The 18816-nt window shown below is 42.1% G+C and overlaps 1 protein-coding gene across 2 annotated transcripts in view; it reads right to left on the reverse strand.

Annotated features, from left to right (window-relative positions):
• LOC144599479 (procollagen-lysine,2-oxoglutarate 5-dioxygenase 2-like) overlaps positions 1-18816 on the reverse strand; it is a 121017-nt gene that overhangs the window by 1988 nt on the left and 100213 nt on the right. For both annotated transcript variants that reach the window (XM_078410433.1, XM_078410432.1), the window contains 5 exons: positions 16780-16893; positions 8804-8869; positions 8188-8292; positions 6182-6328; positions 2583-2708 (listed from right to left, as the gene is read on the reverse strand). In XM_078410433.1, coding sequence (XP_078266559.1) covers positions 2583-2708; positions 6182-6328; positions 8188-8292; positions 8804-8869; positions 16780-16893 — 558 coding nt within the window. The remainder of the gene's footprint in view (positions 1-2582; positions 2709-6181; positions 6329-8187; positions 8293-8803; positions 8870-16779; positions 16894-18816) is intronic.

Below are 18816 nucleotides of genomic sequence, written 5' to 3' on the forward strand. Positions count from 1 at the left end.
CAAAATTGGGTGAAGAGTAAAATGGATGTTTAACCTGTTCCAGCTGGTTTGCTGCCAGCAGATGAATGGAAAACTATCCAATTCACATTGTATTTAAATGCTCAAATATTTAACATTCAGCAGAGGGTCTATTCATTCAATGACAGGGCACATAAAGCTGGATTCCTAAGAATATGCTCCTGGGAAGAAATTATGCTGAGGCTGTTTTGATAAAATATATAGCTCTTCATTGGAAGATGTCAAGACGTTTCATCGGCTCATTTTCTGAAGGTTGGCATTAAGGGGAACACATCCTCAAGGCAACCATTGTGATCAAAGAGCGGGGTCTGGAAGCTAAAACTGCAGATCTTACAGGTAGAATTTGCCTAGTAAAAGGCATGGCAAGATCAATTAAGCACGAGACCCGTTTTCCCTCCTTAGGAAAGACGACAGACAAGCAGAATTTACTTGAACTGCTTCTTTCTTTCTTTGTCACTGTGTGAAATAAATCCTCTCAACTGTTTGATCCTTGGCTCTTCCCAGTTGTTATCAGGCAACTGAACCATCCTACCAACAACTAGAGAGTGGTCCCGAGCTACTATCAACCTCAACGAAGACCCTCGGACTGTCTTTAATCAGACTTTACCTTATCACATATCTATATACTGTGGATGGCTTGATTGTAATAGTGTACAGCCTTTCCACTGACTGGTTAGCATACAACAAAAAGCTTTCACTGTACCTCAGTACACATGACGATAAACTTAACTCTTCTTAGTCAACCTTTGCAAAGATTGGAGAAAACCATGCTTTACGGACAAAACAATTCAACACCAGGTAAGGTCACTGTAAAAATAGATACTGGCCTGTATAGGTCAACCCTCCATGTAGGATGGTCAGATTGTGCATTGTTATGAACAATTCGCTACCAGAAGTGTTGTGGAGTTAGATTATTGGAGAATATAACGAGGAAGTAGTTACATTTTAAAAGTTCAGGGAACTAGGAACTGTGGGGGGAAACCATGTGGCATGGGGAACAGGCACATTATAGATAAGGCATGCGCAAATCAGCCATGATCATACTGAATGGCAGGACAAGCCTGATGGGTCAAGTGGCCAACTCCTGCTCCCATGTTCTGATGTTCCATTCATTCTATTCCTAGACGCGCTTAAGATATGTAATAATTATAAATGATAAGAGAAAGCTAAGTTATTTATGTAATGCGTGGAAATTCTGATAATGCTGCAGAAGGCATATGGTATGCTTGCCTCTGTCAGTCGGAGCATTGAATATGAAAGTCAGGAAGTCATGTTGCAGCTTTATGAGACTGGCTAGGTTATATTTGAAGTACAGTACGCAGTTCTGGTCACCCCCTTCATTCCAGGAAGGACATGGGGGTTTTGGAGAAGGTCCAGAAGAGGTTTACCAGATTGGTGGTTGGATTAGCGGGTATTAGCCATAGAATTGTTTTCTCTGGAATGTCAGAGGTTGATGAGAGACCTGACAGAAGTATATCAAATTAAGAGAGGCATAGATAGAAGGTGATGCAAAATGAAGCCAGCCAACTGACAGCAATATGGGGCAGTACATTGGTTGCCTCAGATCACTGACTTCATTGCCAATTACCAGTTGGGATCATGGACAGTGTGAGGGAGAATTAAAAACAAATGGCACAACGAAATACAATCTTTTGCAAGCATGAAAAAATGAAATGTGTCTTTAGATGAAATGACATGGCAATTGGATTACAAATGCTACAGAAATGCAGGATGAACAAGTTCTAGGCCAAACAAAAAAACCTCCTGCGCTGATGACACTTGTGTGCTCACAGTTTAGCTTATTTCTGACGTGTACCTATGCATTGCAATGAGGATGTCAGAAAAGTTGGGGGTCAGATGCCGGTGCATCTAAACTCCTTCACCTCTGCTCCATTTATCACCTTACCAATGGCCTGGGCTGTGGGCCAAATGCATTGCATTTTCTTCCCCTCAGCTTTACTTGGTATGACAAGTGCGACCCCACTCGTTGGAATGGGGTCAACAAATGTGATTTAAAAAAGTACAGGTTTATTCAGTTTTATTTTGTTCACCTATTTATTACGCTTCAAATCACTTTTTCATAGTTTAAGATAAAGTTTAAATTATCAGAATTTTCAGTCTGTATCACACACATTGCAAAATTGGTTAAACGGTCCTTTGACCTTAATGAGGTACCAAAAGGCTGCAGATTCAAGGTCCACCACCCACAGCCCAGTTGCCTTTCGCTTTGCTCCGGGGGAAGCCAGGTCCACATATTCTTTTTTTTGTAAACCAGCATCTGCAGTTCCTTATATCTGCAGATTAGTCAATCGTTTGGGAAAAGCGCATGGTGCCAATGCAGGCTAGATTGAAACCAGCTTGGCATCAGCAAACCTCGATGTATTATGCTCACCTCCCCATCAGATTCATTACAGTAGCCGAGGTTCAATCACTGAACCCTGTTGCATTTAAATAGTTACACTCCTTCCACCCAGACACTGGTTGAAGCAGAAATACTGATGTATTTGACAGTAAAATCTTTGCTGAATATTTAAGTACAATTGAAATGATAGTGTCTAACCCACCTGATAATCTATTCCTTTATTATTTAAGGCGATGTTTATGGTGAAAGTAGAAGAGTCATGATGAGGCTTTAAATAAGCCTGTCTCTCTGGTGTATACTTCACAACAAAGTTCAGCATGGCAAATCCCTGGGAAGTAAATAAATTAACATTATAAAGTAAATCAACTTTTGTGCTGCTGAATTCTTTGTCAGAGGCATTGGAATAATGACGTGTTCATCAATCATCCTTTCACCACCTCTACAATTGCTTCCAAACAGACTATATTTTAAAATCTATATGAAATAAGAAAAGGCTATCAAAAAGCACAAGATGTATGTTAAATGTTGGGCTAGATTTTCTAATGAGCATAAATCAAAAAACACCTACAATACAAATGGAATGCGCAGACACATTAAAATAATATCAACCATAATGTCCAAACCTATGTGTTATTTCTTGTTGTTATGAGCTTGTCTCTTATAAATCTATGGACGTATTGAAATGGATTCCACTGACAACTCCACTGACAATCCTTCAATCACCAGTATTTTCACAATGGAATACATTAACACTCATGTAGAGCACACAAGGAACCTCAGTTGCTGGTCTACCAAAAAAGTGCTGGAGTAACTCAGCAGGTCAGCCAGAGCAGGGATAGGTGATGTTTCAGATTGGGACCCTTTTTCAGGCTGATTGTAGTAGAGAGGAGAAAGCTGAAAGAGAGGTGGGGCTGGGACAAAGTCTAGTAAGGGATAGGTGGATACAGGTGGCGGCACAGTGGTGCAGCTGGTAGAGCCACTGTCACAAAGCGCCAGAGACCCTGTGACTGCATTTCCTCTGGGTGCTCCAGTGTCCTCCCATGTTCCAAAGATGTGTGGGTTTGCAGGTTAATTGGCTTCTATAAATTGCTCCCAATGTGTATGGAGTGGAGTGGGATGACATAGAACTAGTGTGAATGAGTGATCGATGGTCGGCGTGAAATGGGTGATTGATGGTCGGCCACATTGGGAGTCTTGCCCATGTAAAGAAGGTCACATTGCGAATCTCACCCATGCAAAAGGAGGCCACAATGTTAATTCTTGCCGATGTAAAAGGGCCACATCAGAAGTCTTGCCGATGTAAAGGAAGCCACATAGGGAGTCTAGCTGATGTAAAGGAGGGCACATTGGGAAATGGTCAAGTGGAGCATTTTCTAGATGCACTAAAAAACAGTGCAGGACCTCACTTCAGTAAAATATTACCAATGGTAGGACTTTAAAAGAAAATTGGTCAGGGCAGTTCTGCTTCTGTATCTGATTCCTTTAGTAGGTTCAGAACAGATAAGGCCAAAGACCCTACAACTTTTAATCTTTCCCTTCCTGTTCCTGTAGACAATAGTATTATCATCTTATTGGCATCCAATTGGCCCTTGAGTATGATTGAAATGAAGAGCTGACCGAATAGGAAATCTAAGGTGCTGCCTTTTTGCAATACAGTACTTTAGAAGGTGCACTTGGACCACATTCCAGAGAGGTGAGGTACGACTGATTGATGTAGAGGCACACAACACTGATTGATGTAGAGGCAGTCTGTCCGCACCTCTCACACATTCCACCCTTTTCCAGAATATTGAGACTAATGCACTGGATGCTACATCTGTACACACCATCTTCCTTGGTGACTTGCGTTTACTAGGTTAGTTTCTAGTTGGATTGAGAGAGCAATTTATGACCCTGTGGTGAAAAGTCGGAATTTGTAGCATTAACAAATCTCACAGGGTCCATTCTACTAACAAAAAAACCTTTTAAACTGGAATGCAGTGGCAGTGATTGACGTGGTCAACAGCCTAAAAGCTTCTTGCAATGGATGAATCAGTTCAGACAGTCCCTAGGGCAGCCCCCTCTCTGCTCACCTGTCCATTAACTAGCTGAGTAGTTACCAGGTGATAAATCACAGGCTCTCCCCGACAGCCATGTTCACCTGTATAACGCACAGCGAGACAGAACAGTGCTCTGTGCAACAGTAACCCGTCTCAAAGTTGCACTATTATAAATCTGCTGCAAAGCCTGAGCAACCTGATGAGAAGGAAAATCCAGGGGGAGTACACAGGAAAGAACTGCTCACATTGTTTCGTTTAGTTTAAGCCAGTTTGGAGATACAGCATGCGAACAGGCCCTTCGGCCCACCGAGTTCATGCCGACCATCGATCGTCCGTTCACACTAGTTCTATGTCATCCGAATTTCTCACCCACTCCCGACACACCAGAGGCAATTTACAGAGACCAATTAACGAACAAACCTGCACTTCTTTGGGATGTGGGAGGACACCCACATGGTCACAGTGAGAATGTGCAAACTCAACACAGACAGTACCCGAGGTCAAGACTGAACACAAGTCTCTGGTGCTGTGAAGTAGCAGCTCTACCAGTTGTGCCACTGGGCCATTTATCAATTAAAATGATCATGATCTATTGATGCGCTAATACATACAGATTAATAGAGAATCACCATGGAAACAGGCCCGACAGCCCACCTTATCTGCACCAACTATTAACACCATTTATTTGAATCCTATATTAATCTTTCCTTTTTTAATCTCCACACATTCTCATCAATTCCCCACAAACATACCACTCATCTCTATCCTTAGGGCAATTTATAGTGGCCAATATACCTACAAACATGCATGCCATTGAGGAAACCAGAACACCAGGAGGAAACATATACAGTCGCCAAACTCCAGACAGCAGAATCCAAGGACAGGATTGAACCTGGGTCTCTGATGGTGTTAGACAGCAGCTCTACCGCTATACAACTATATTGCAATGGATTGAACTGTTGTTACGCAAATGATGCAGCCTGCAAAGATTAGAACGAAACAACATTGATTACTATTATACATGGCATTGCTATGGTGTGAAGAGAAATCCTGGTGCTGTCAGTAATTCTGGAATCTACTTTGTAACACATTTATTGGTGGAACAGTGACGCAGCCGGTAGAGCTGCCATCTCACTGCTCGATACTGACCTTGGATTCTGTCTGTGTGGAGTTTGCATATTCTCTCTGTGACCATGTGGGCTTCCGCTGGGTGGTCCGAATTCGCCCCATAACCCAAAGGTGTGCAGGTTTGTACTGTAAAAGTTCCCTGGTGTGTGGGGAGTGGACGAGTAAATGGGATAACATAGAACTAATGTGAATGGATGATTGATGGTCGGCCTGGACCGTGTTCCCATGCTGTATCTCGAAACTACTCTCAAAAAGGACTTGGACTCTGTGATTAACACATATGGTTTAACATCCGAATCCTAATAGCAAAATTGCCACGCATGACTTAAAAGGTAGAGAAGGATTCTGTACCAAATTAAATCCTTGAATACGAATAAATGCTTTGTAATAAGGCAGTGAAAATGTTCTTGATAAAACTAATCACTGCCAGAAGATCAACAATAAAGGCATGCAAGAACATATTTGATTTAATATACCTTGAAAAATCAGTCAATTTTACTGCAATACCACAGAATGGTTTTTAGTGTCACTTTTTAATATATTTTTCCCCAGCTGTTGTGCAACAGCTAAGAGTTGGTATAAGGCTCGTTTCACAGCGCCTTTGTTGACATACAACGCAAAGCTTATGACATACCTTGGTATGATAACCGGAAAATAGCTTCAGTGTAACAGGAGCAATGTACTCCCGAATGAAATGTAGCCACACTTGCTCCAGACCAACCTGGGTCATGTGAATGTCGTCAGTGGGAACATTTTCATATCCACCCACTAATCGCTTATCCTGAAATAGAGCAAAGTTATCAGTGGTGGAGATCTTTCAGATTCAGAAAAATTAAATCACTGACATTGAAGCAAGCATGCAAAAGATCATGTAAATTCGGCAGGATTTTGAAAATCACTGGGGATTTACATAGTTTTTATTGTCCTGAACCACTTATGTTATCAAACAAAATTTGATACTGAACCAATAGTAGTTATTAGGTTATGGAGATCAAAAAACTTAGTCAAGAATTAAAGTTTTAAGGTGCATCTGAATGGAAAAGAGACAGAGGGAAAGGGAGAGACCAAGGGAAAAAAAACCAGAGCTTTTGTGAAAATTACATTAAAATGTTTTACATATCATTTTGCAAACCGTAAATAAATAAAGCAGAACACCTCTTCAATGTGAGCATACTGAAACACTGGGTTATGTATGGATTAGTACCAAGCTAGACACAAAATGCTGGATGGAGTAACTCAGCAAGTCATGCAGCATCTCTGGAGAAAAGGAATAGGTGATGTTTCGGATCGAGGCTCTTCAGACTGAGAGTCGGAAGTGTGAAAAGTCTGGAAAGTACCAAGCTCTTTACTTCAAAACTAAGTTGAATCTTCATAGTATGTGGAAGAGGAAACTTCTACCATTGTTTCGGTTGACATGTAAAATCAATTTGGATGGCGAGGTCTGGCATCTACTGATACGAATGAATAGTTTATCTCATTGGCGGATAGTTAACATTTCATTAAGATGGAATGAGTCCAAATCACCTCTGCCCCATTGTGGGCATTGGATTTTGTCGGTGGAACTGGTGCTGAGAACTATATTCTGCACTCTGTATCTTTCCCTTTGCTTTCCCTATCGTACTCGAAGTTCATGTGTTTATTTATGTATACTATCTGATTGGATAGCATGCAAAACAAAACCTTTCACTATACACTTTTGCTCGAAAAAACTTTAGTTAATGTTCTCTCTTTACTTAATTTCTGATCTGCTTCTGAAATAGTTTCTTGATATAATGCTCGACAACATTTAGAGGAAATTAGTGAAATGGAAAAGGAGTCGGGGTAGTCCTAGCAGCAATGGATGGGTTAAAAATGCAGCAGGGAGAAAGGCTTTAGGCCAAAAAATCAGGATGAGAATTAGTATGGTTAGGAAACTCTTGTAAATATTTATTCTTCAAACTAAGTAAACCAATTTGTTTTGTTCCTATCCATAGGTTTAAAATTTCAAGGAATATGACATTCCTTTTGCTATAATCTACCCTAATTTCTTGATTCACTCTATTTTGCACCAAGTTTACAGTTAGGTCTATAAACTACTCCTGATAGTGTTTTTTTCCATTGCTACTTAGCTCCACCATTACCCGTTCTACATCTTGATTTCTTAAGAAAGAAATCTCTGTCCTGCTGTTTCTCCAAGGGCACCCTTCTAATTTTACCTTTCTTTTCCAAACATCACTTAATGTTAGGCATCTTGTCTCAGTAATGTCTACCAGCTCAAACTCATTTGCCTAGGTTTAGAGTCAAAGTTAGACAGCACGGAAACTGGCCCTTCAGCCCAAATTGACCATGATGACCAAGAAGCACCATCTACACTAGTCCCACCTGCCTGCGTTAGGCCCATATCCTTCTAAACCTTTCCTGTTCATGTACCTGTCCAAATGCCTTTTAAATGTTGTGTGCCATCAATCTTGTTCGAACTGATTTTGAAGTAACAACAATACTGCACTACATCTGGTTGCAACAATCAATGCACTTGTTAACACTGAAGTAACAGGTTTTGCCTATTCCAATAGTCATTTAAAAACACAATTGAGTGAAAGAGTGTGGAAAACAGTGAAGCTGAAAGCAACTAGTGCAAGCCACCCCAATGTAAATCTTTACCTCGCTCTTTCCGCCAGACCATTCACCGTAGTTCTCTACTTCCTCCACGAGTTCATCACAAGTTCTCTCTGAAAATATGGGGAACCAGAAGACATCTGGACATGGCTGTTCAAATAAAAAAAGAGTCGTCCACATTAAGGAGAAGGAGTGGAAATGCAGTCGCCATTCCCGAATGGATTCAGAGACAAAATACAGTGAAGTACATCAGTTTTGCAAACCAAAGCTGTCTATGAAGACCACTGATGTGGAAAGTGTCCTAACGTATCTGATGCAGCATCACAATGAATGGGAGATGTTAGAAATGAGAATTGATCAATAATAGCAACCACTCACTGAGCAAAATGTTTAAATATGTGGAACATTATTCCCAAGGTGCACACCGTCACGACCGATGACTTCTGACATTTGGTCCTGGAGATACACTTGGTTTTCAATCTGAAATAATGGGGTCGGTGGAGAGGGCAATGTGCCATTGTGCACAAACACAAAGTGGCTGCTGCTTTAGTAAATGGGAACTAGCCTACAATTTACATCAATGACCATCTGGGCATCTGTAAACAGCAGGACATGCTTGAATGGACAATGCTCTGTTTACACTCAGGAAACCATTGCATACCTCGTCAATCACCCCTCCTGTGAATATCTGTGAATAGTTTGGATGAATGTATTTCTCCCTCCAGTCCTGTAAGACACAAATAGAGATCTGTCAGTGATAAAGCACGAGATGAAGCCAGCGAGATGACAGATGACCACAGCAGGCAAAATGATAGATAAATTCTCTGCTTATTTGCGTTCTGCTGCTCTACAGCTTTTGTTTCCCACATGTTTATTTTATCTTCTTTTCCCCTGATTGAATAAATAAGCAGACAGGCAGTCCTCCTTCCACGTTTGCTGCTTGTGAGCTTATGCCTAGTCTGCATTGGACTCCTTTGCGGAACAGAGCAGCCAAACACTGCTCACCCCTCCGTCCCATAACACATCCACATGAGCAACAAGCAAGGCAAAATCCTATAAAGTCGCACAACAGAAGTGCAAGTGTGAGTCAGAACATATGACCTTTCAGAAATCTTGATAGTTTTGCATTTATTTTCCAGCTAATGCTTCCCTTACAGCCCCAAGACGCACCAGAGTCCTGATTACCCCGAGACTCACTGTGGGCCTGATTCCATGCTCCCCCCCCCCTCAAATTCTTCAGGTCCCTGGTTCCCACACTTACCCCGAGGCTCTCAGTGGGCCTGGTTCCCACCCTCCCCAAGACTCTCTGGGGCCCTAGGTCCCCCCGGAGCCCAGGTTCAAGTGCCCACATTTCCCCAGAGACTCTCTGGGGTCTTGGTTCCTGCTCTTCCCCTGAGACTCACAGGGGCCTTGGTTCCCAGACTCATCCAAGACTCACTAGGGCCCTGGTTCCCATGCTTCCCCCCCTCCCCTGACTCATTAGGTCTCTGGCTCCCACACTCCCCACCAGATTCACTGGGGCCCTGGTTCCCATGCTCTCATGAAAGGCACTGAGTTCATGGGAGAATTTATCATAATACTGTCAAACAAACGTTGGTTAAGTGCTTTGGGGAATTAATAATAGCACATTAAATCTGCCAATCTGGTATCTCCCAAATCCTGAAAGTGCTGGGTTATTATGTTTTACTATAGCTTGTGTTGGAGAAGAGGCAAGAGAAGGAGCCAGAGTAGTGAAGTGAGGAAAAGAATTATGAATGGGTATAGTCATCATGGATGATTCAAAGTTAAGGGAAATAAACTATGGCTCCAGGAAGGAGCGTTCAGATACGAGATGAGCGTTTGACGGCACTGGGCCTGTACTCGCTGGAGTTTAGAAGGATGAGGGAGGACCTCATTGAAACGTACCAAACAGTGAAAGGCCTGGATAGAGTGGATGTGGAGAGAATGTTTCCGCAAGTGGTAGCGTCTAGGACCAGAGGGCAAAGCTTCAGAATGAAAGGACATACCTTTAGAAAGGAAATGAGGAAGAATTTCTTCAATCAGACAGTGGCGAATCTGTGGAATTCATTGCCACTGACGGCTGTTGAGGCCAAGTCGTTGGGTATTTTAAAGCAGAGATTGATATCCTTACTAATCCAGAACCTGTCAAAGGTTATGGGGAGTAGGGGAGAATGGGGCTGAGAGGGAAAAGGTAGATCAGCCGTGATTGAATGGGATAGTAGATTTGATGGGCCAAATGGCCTAATTGTGCTCCTGTGACTTATGAACTTACAAGTGAAAGATGGGTAACAATCCCACTACCGCTGCAGACTGCACCATGATGTCAACTTTGACAACTTTGGTGGGCTGTTCAGGATTGGGGCTTGCAATACAGTAAATAAGTTCCATTTTTAAAGATGCATGCCGCCTCTATTTGTAGGTAATGCCCAGTGCTGGGGTACCAAGTATATTCTTATTTACTATTACCTTGTGAAATCTCTATCTATTTTACAGCATAGCGTTGAAAATCCACATCATGAACTTTGTTACCTCACCAGAGCTGGGGGGGGGGGGGGGGAGTCGTACACTCCCAGTTGAGAACAGGCCTGAGCTGCCCTGTGGGATCTGAAAAATTTCCAGATAAAAATTTCACGGCGACAGCTGGCTTATCGCCAGGTATCGTAGCTTATTGCGGGCGCTGTCGCATGCTGTCCCCAGGTTTGCTAGGTTATCGCAGATGCATTTAGAAGCACGTAATATTAAATTAAGAAAAGGCATTTGAGGATACCAGAAGATAGTTTTGTTTAACCGATTTATTTACCGTCAGGACATTTGACAGATAGATTGGAGGCGACAGTTTGGCGGTCAGGTTAGCGTGGGAATTTTGCAATGTTTCCGAAGTCAGTGTAATCTCTTAGCCAGGTGCTAGTTTCACAAAAAAAAGTTACTTGTATCGGCCTGCCTCGGCATTGTTGTGGTCATTGTCGTAGGGTAAAAGAAAATTTTGGCGATCTGCTACGACTTTGACAGTCGCCGGCAGTCTCCTTAAAAATCGCGTTACTGGGACAGGCCCTTTAGTGAGTGCTCTTGCTAACAGTTCATAAAAGCAGGTTAAATTTGCCCATGTTGTCATGCTATTCCAATTGTATTGCAGGCTGGTGTCCAATAAATTGGTGGGGGTAAATTCATCACAAACCATCCCCATCTGACTTTTTTTTGACTGCACAGTACCATTCCCAACCTCATGAATACAAGTTCCTGTTATTTTTGCATTACGCATGCATTTCCTAATGGATTTTGAATGCTGTGCCAAAATATATAATAAAATATCTGGTGTTATATGATTTCTTTTGATATGAAACAGTGTATGACTTGACAATTTTTTTCCATTTCCTTTTGCACACAGCAGTGCCTGACCCATACACCAAGCAACTGCCAAGAATGGCAAATTAATTGGTCATGTAGCCCACTATTATAATGTTACAGTGTTAGGCAGGAGCAGCTGGGATTATATTCATTGGAGCAAAGGAGGTCAAGAGAACATTTCATACAATACAACAACAGTGCAGCCAGCAGAGCTATTGCCTTATAGCTCTGGTGACCTGGGTTTGACCCTGACCTCAGGTGTTGCCTGTGTAGAGTTTGCATGTTCTCACTGTGACTAAGTTAGCATGTTCTCACTATTCCTTTAGATGGTCTGGTGTCCTCCCACATTTGAATAACATGCAGGTTGGTCAAAGGAAATCGTGCCTCGTTTGCTGCTTTTAATGGGAGAATAAGTTTAGTGTAAATAAGTCCTCAACAATTGAGGTGGACCCAGTAATCTGAAGGACCTGTTTCTGTGTTGTGTGGCTTTAAGGCAAGGGTGGTGTGTCTTTGCCAGCAAGGTCTGGAAAGAAATGCAGGTTCGGCAAGGTTCATCGCAAACACAACAAAAGGAAACAAAGTGCTGGGGTAACTCTGGGTCAGGCAGCATTTTTGGAGAATATGGATTGGCGACGTTTTGGGTCCCGACTCGAAATGTCATCCATCCATATTCTCCAGAGAATTGAAGACCAGCATTTGCAGTTCCTTGTGTCTTTGCTCCAATCTCCTTTGTCGCACAGGTCTCAGTGCGACACTGGCTGGGAAATCACCCACTGGCTGGGAAATCAAAGACACGCAGCTGGAAGGTTAGTTGGACACTATAGATTTCCCCTATTGTGTAGGTGACCGGTAGAATCCGTCTGCATGTGTAGAGGGAGGGTAAGGTAATGGGAATATGGGGAGAATGAAGTGGAGTTAATGTAGGATAGATGTAAATGGATGCTCGGTGGTTGGCACAGACTATGAATTCTGAAAGTGCTGTATGACTCTTGGCTCATTTAAAAAAGGGAGACGAAGGCAAGCTAAACTATTCTGATTGGAAAATGGGTCATCAGGATTGGAGTACAGGTTTAAAATGTTGTGCAAAAGATTCAAGGGGGTAAACTAAGAATTTTTAAAAAAGAGTAGATGTGATATCTTATTTACTGCCTTAAGAGTGTTGGAAGCTGTATCCATTAGTACCTTCAAAAGGAAATTCGACGGATATTTGAGGGAATAACATGTAGGGCTCTTGGCAAAGGTGGGTGGATGACAAGGATTGCTCACCTAAGACATGGATCAACAAAGTGAGCCAAATGGCCTCCTTAAGTTTTAGTTTAGTTTAGTTTAGAGATACAGCCTTTCGACCCACTGAGTCCGTGCCAGCAATCCTCACACATTAACACTACCCTACACACACTAGGGATTTTTTTAAACATTTATACCAAGCCAATTAACCTACAAACCTGTACATCTCTGGAGTGTGGGAGGAAACCGAAGATCTCAAAGAAAACCCACGCAGGTCACGGGGAGAACCTCCGTAAAGACAAGCACCTGTAGTCAGGGTCAAACCCGGGTCTCTGGCACTGTAAGGCAATATGTCTACTGCTACACCACCGTGGTGCCCTTGACTGCAATGATCATTTTATATTAAAGTAGAATTGGGGATATTCAGATTCAGATTTTTTTTTGTCATATAAACATTGGTGCACAAAAATTCTGTTTTCACATGAAGCTCACAGAGTAAACGATTTACATTTCATGGTAAATATAACAATAAATGCAATTAGTGCAAAACAGCAGACTGGTGCATGATTGTAGTGAAATTTGAATTTGTGCAAAAACAAGTACAACAAAAAAGTACAACAGCAGAATAACCCAATGAGGTAGAGTTAAGAATGAGTATGTAGCAGCACCTCTGAGAATGGGTGTGAAAGAGGTGATTAGTTCAGGAGTTTGATAACTGTGGGGAAGAAGGTATTCTTAAAACTGGATACCCGAGGTTTCAAGCTGCTGCATCTTCTCCCACAAGGTTGAAGAAAGAAAAGGGAATGATCTGGGTGGCAAACATACTTGACGACACTTCTCATCTTCCTGATGCAATGCACCGTGAAGATAGACTGGGTCAAGGAAAGTAAAGGGCCTTTGATGGACTAGATTGTATTTGTCATTCACTGCAGGTGGTCCAGAGCAGAGCAGATGCCAAACCAGGCCGAGATGCATCCCATCATAATAGCAGGCCGAGATGCATCCCATCATAATAGCAGGCCGAGATGCACCCCATCATAATACCAGGCCGAGATGCATCCCATCACAATACTAGGCCGAGATGCATCCCATCATAATACTTTCTAGAATCCACAAGGACATCAGATTCCCAAGAAAGTAAATACTCTGATGTGCTTTCTTCATCACCACATCAGTGTGAAGAGGCCAGGCTAGTTGCGATATTGATGCCTAGGATCTTGAAACAGTTGACCATCTCTACAGCAGCTTGGTTGAGGGGATCAGGGCTGTCACCAATTCACTTGCTTAGTTCAACAACCAACTCTTTTGTCTTGCTGATGTTAAGGGCTAGATGTTGTCCTGCCACCGTGACACAGGGTTCTTGATTTATTTTCTGTACTTTGTCTCACTGCAGTTGTTGAACTGGCTGACAACGGTGGTGTCTGGCAAACTTAAAGATCGGCTTGGTATTTTACTTGGCCATACAGTCATTGGTGTAAGGGGAGTGGGGCATGGGACTGTGCATACAGCACTGTAGGCACCAGTGTTGAGAGTCTTGGTGGAGCAAATCCAACTAATGAGGTCTGCCAGTTTGGAAGGCCAGAAGCAGATGGGAGCCCCAAGGCCAACGTTTGGAAGTTTAGGAATGAGCTTATTCAATATTATAGTTTAGTATAGTTTAGTTCAGAGATACAGCACGGATAAAGGCCCTTCAGCCCACCAGTGAACCTTGCATACTAACACTATCCTATACACACCAGGGACAATTTTACCATTCCAATTAGCCTACAAACACAAGGTGTTGGAGGTTGCATTGTAGAAAATGACAGATCGCAGTTTTCAATGCATTTCTTGATGAAACTGGTGACGACTGAGGCATACTTATCCGCCTTGAATATGCTCCAGTCCACAGGATATCACATTCTCCACTAGCTTTCACCTGGTGGATGTTGTTTATTATACAGCTCTACAGCTTTGAAAGCTTGGCTGCTTAAAAGATTCCCGTTTCTCATTTATTTTGTCTGCTATTTATTCATAGCTGGCCTGTGAAAGTGCCGCAGTTGTTTAAGAACATAAAATATACAACAGTCAACTAAATGCCAGTGAACCGCAGCACAAGCTTTTCACACAGTTATGTGTTTATCTGCTCACAGAAAAGACAAATATGTCTTTTAGTTGGTTCCATTAATCAATGAAAGGCTACAAAAAGGATGGGAAACCAGAAGATAAACTCAGCTCCTGCAAGACACCAGTGATTAAAGTTTCTAGTCTAAATGTCCTTTCCATGAGCTGGAAATACTTATGAGTTTTCTTGACACAAGTGGAGTATTAAATCTGGATCTCAATATACTAGCAATGCAAACCATAAAATAAATATAGCCAGCCGTCACATTTTATATCAGGGCCAAGCATCCTGGAGTCTCCCAGCACGAACAAATTATCTGCATCATTGTCACAGCCTACATAAGAGAATACACTAAAAGAATCTGATCTTGTAACACTTCAGGTGCCTTGGGTGGATGGCCATTAAACCAAGCTGGCAGGCAATTGCAAATGACTCACGAGTACCTTCACTAATATCCAAGCATTAGTGGGTCCCAACCTGAAATTTCGCCTATTCACGTTCTCCAGAGATGCTGCCTGACCCACAGAGCTACTCCAGCACTATGTGTCTTTTTTTTGTTGTAAACCAGCATCTGCAGTTATTTGTCTTTCTAAAAACTCCTCATTTTGCTGCATTTTGTACCTTGCAAATCAAAAAAAAACTCCAGATGTTAGGATTCCGAAATAAAAACAGAAAATATTGGAAACACTCAGCAGATCAGGCAACATCTGTGGAAAGAGGAACAGTTAACATTCCATATTCTGGACCTTCAGATGAACTGAGAAAGGGAAAAAGACAAGTTAATTTCCAGTAGCAGAGAATGTGGGGAAGAAATAGAAAGGGAATAAAGGGAATATATTCAATGGGGGTGGGATTAAATGATTTAATGTGCCAATTAAATTGCAGTTAAAATCAGATTATGCTTCTCTGTCTGTGTAATATGTTGCTAATAGTAAGTGTGTGGCAGATGACAAACAGGTCAGACTATAGAAATAGCAAAAAGAAAATAAAACACCAGCCTAAATGAGACAGGCAGGAATGGCAAGTTGTGATATGGTCAGATGTCTGCCACATTAAAGTTACCTGCTCTCGCCTTAACACCATCTAAATGAGACAGGCAGGAATGGCAAGTTGTGATATGGTCAGATGTCTGCCACATTAAGTTACGCGCTCCCGCATTATTACAGATATTTGATAATTGTGCCCATTTCCCCCCCGACTTCTCTGATACTGAAAAATAACCTGTTTTCTCTCTCTCCTCGTTTTGATAAGTTTCTCATAGACTTGCTGAGCATTTCCAGTAGTCTCTGTTTTCATTTTACACTCTTTTCTCGGTATTCTCATACCCTCACTGCTGCTATTATTCCATTCATCTCTACTTATTTCAATGGCAACCTTGGCCACTGTCCAAAACAATCTTTGTTGCATTGATCCTTTCCTCCACCTTCCCTGCATCTTCAAACTAACGTGCCTCCAGCACTTTCTGCATTTAACGCCGAACAACACGGTGCACTGGCTTACAGTATCACTTCAGTCTATTGTCACGTGTACCAAGGTAAAATGAAAAACTTTTGTTGAGTGCTAACCAGACAGCGGAATGACGATACGTGATTTGTATAGATACATGATAAGGGAATAACATTTAGTGCTAGGTAAAAATAAATAGGTCAAAATAAATATGACATTGTAAGGCACTGATGTGTCTTGAAGTTTTTGCTTTCAAATATATTTAAATGCCAAATGATATTACTGGTATATTATATATTCATAAACACTTCTTAGTCTTACATAATTTACACAGTGCACTGTGATCAAGACTGTTTTCCCAAGCTGTGACATGAATAAAAAAACTTTATAACAGAAAATGGTTTCTGAAGCAAATGCAAGGGCAAGCCTAAATATTTGTAATTCGTTAGGATAAAATCAGACATGAAATACGTTCTCCAAAGTTTAAACTCTATTACTAAATTGAAAACACTCACCAATGGGTTGTCAAAGATCTCCCACAGATCGGCGTGCAAGCGCGAGGCGTTGTAACCCTCTGTCGGGAGCAGCCGTCCAAATTCATGCTGGTTGCTGACATACATGAAAATCCCCTAGGTGTTAAAATGTTAAATATTACTCTTTGAAAGTTGTTACAAGAAAAACCCTGACTGATTAAATAATAAAAGCCTGCCTGATGAATGAATGGTTGCATTCGAATGATTCAAAGTTGGCGGTAATCGGACACCTGAATAAAATGTTTTTATTTCCGTCTGCAGATTAATTTTCTTTGCAACTTTGTAACAATGGGATTCTGATATTTCCTCTCTAACCCGCCCAAAATACATTGTGAACCAGTTCTACATGGGCACTGCGAGAGATGCAAGATGTCAGCATGATCACACTGTTAAGTGCAGCTTAAAGTTTTGTTATACCATTAACTTTGGGTCTTGATCTGACCTTAAGGGAAATGTATATGCTGTTCAGCACCCTCTTCACATGAGAATGTCAAGGTGATTCTTCTTTTAATATTGCCTAAAGCACTGGAAATATTCCTCTGTGCACACAGTGCCATGTCATGCAAAGTACACTCTAAATGGATCTCTGCAGAGATTACTGAAGGAGCTTGATCCTGAACATAGATAGGCATAGATACCTCCTCTAACCTCATTACTGCATCCAGTGTTTGCGATTTGGGCTCCTGTACATCGGCAAGACCAAACGTAGACTTGGCAACTGTTTCGCTGTACACTTGCGCTCGGTCCACCTGAGCCTATGGGTTCTCCCGGTTGCCAAGCATTTCAACACCCCCTCCCATTCCCAAACTGACCTTTTTTTTTTGTCCTGGGCATCCTCCATTGCCACATGCACATTGGAGGAACGGCACCACATGTTTTTTTTAGGTAGCTTGCAACTCAGCAGTATGAATATTCAATTCTCCAATTTTAAGTAACCTCTGCTGATACTCCCCCTCCCCCCCCCCCGCCCCCTTGCTCCATCCTAGTCGTTTTACCAATTCTGAATATTGTTTCTCTTTTAAGAGCACACCTTCACCAGCCAACAATGGACCTACCAGGCACTGCCCTGCCCGAGGTCCTTTGTGGCTGGCTTCGATTGGTCCTAGTTTTTTCTCGCTTCCAGCTCTTCACCACCACCTCCATCCCACACCACCTCCATCCCACACCACCTCCATCCCACACCAACCCCCCCCCCCCCCCCCCCCCCTCACTCCCTACTTTTGGTCTGAAGATGAGCCCCAACCCGAAATGTCACCTATCATTTTTCTCCAAGGAAGCTGCCAAACCCACTGAGTTACTCCAGCACCTTGTGTTTATCTTTGGTACAAACCAGCATCTGCAGTTCTTTGTTTCTACATCTTGATTCTGAACATGTTGCCTTAAAGCAACTAAATCCCATTCCAAACTTTTATCACCTGGAAACAGACAAGGGAATTCTGACTTGGAAACATGAAAAAGTCACAGAGCTTGAAAAGACAGGTGGTGTGAATCACTGGTCGGACAAAACCGACAGAAGGTTGACCTTCTCACTTGCCCTTTGTAACTGTGTAACTATGATGAACATATGATTTATACTGACTCTGAAAACTAACACCCATATACAGTTGAAAACATTTCAACAGAGCTAAGTATCTCAAGGAATTCTAACCTTTACAAAGAATAAGAAATATAGATTAAATCTAAAAACAAAGTCAACATCCAAGATTTTCAAAATCTATCTTCGACAAAGGTGATTGATGAGAGTACGGGAGTAGATGTTGTCTATATGAATTTGGCCGATGTGAAAAATGATGGTGTTTAACATTGAGAGACATGGACATGGCAGACAGTCAGAACCTTTTTCCCCAGGGTGGAAATGTCAAAGACAAGAGGGCATAGCTTTAAGGTGAGAGGGACAATGTTTAAAGATGACGTCTGGGGCATTATTTTTATACACAGTGTGGTGGGGGCCCAGAATGTGCTGTCACAGGTGGTGATGGAGGCAGATACGACAGGAGTGCTTGAGGCTTTAGGATAGGC

This window comes from Rhinoraja longicauda, chromosome 13 (assembly GCF_053455715.1).
Source record: "Rhinoraja longicauda isolate Sanriku21f chromosome 13, sRhiLon1.1, whole genome shotgun sequence".
NCBI classification, from domain to species: domain Eukaryota; kingdom Metazoa; phylum Chordata; class Chondrichthyes; order Rajiformes; family Arhynchobatidae; genus Rhinoraja; species Rhinoraja longicauda.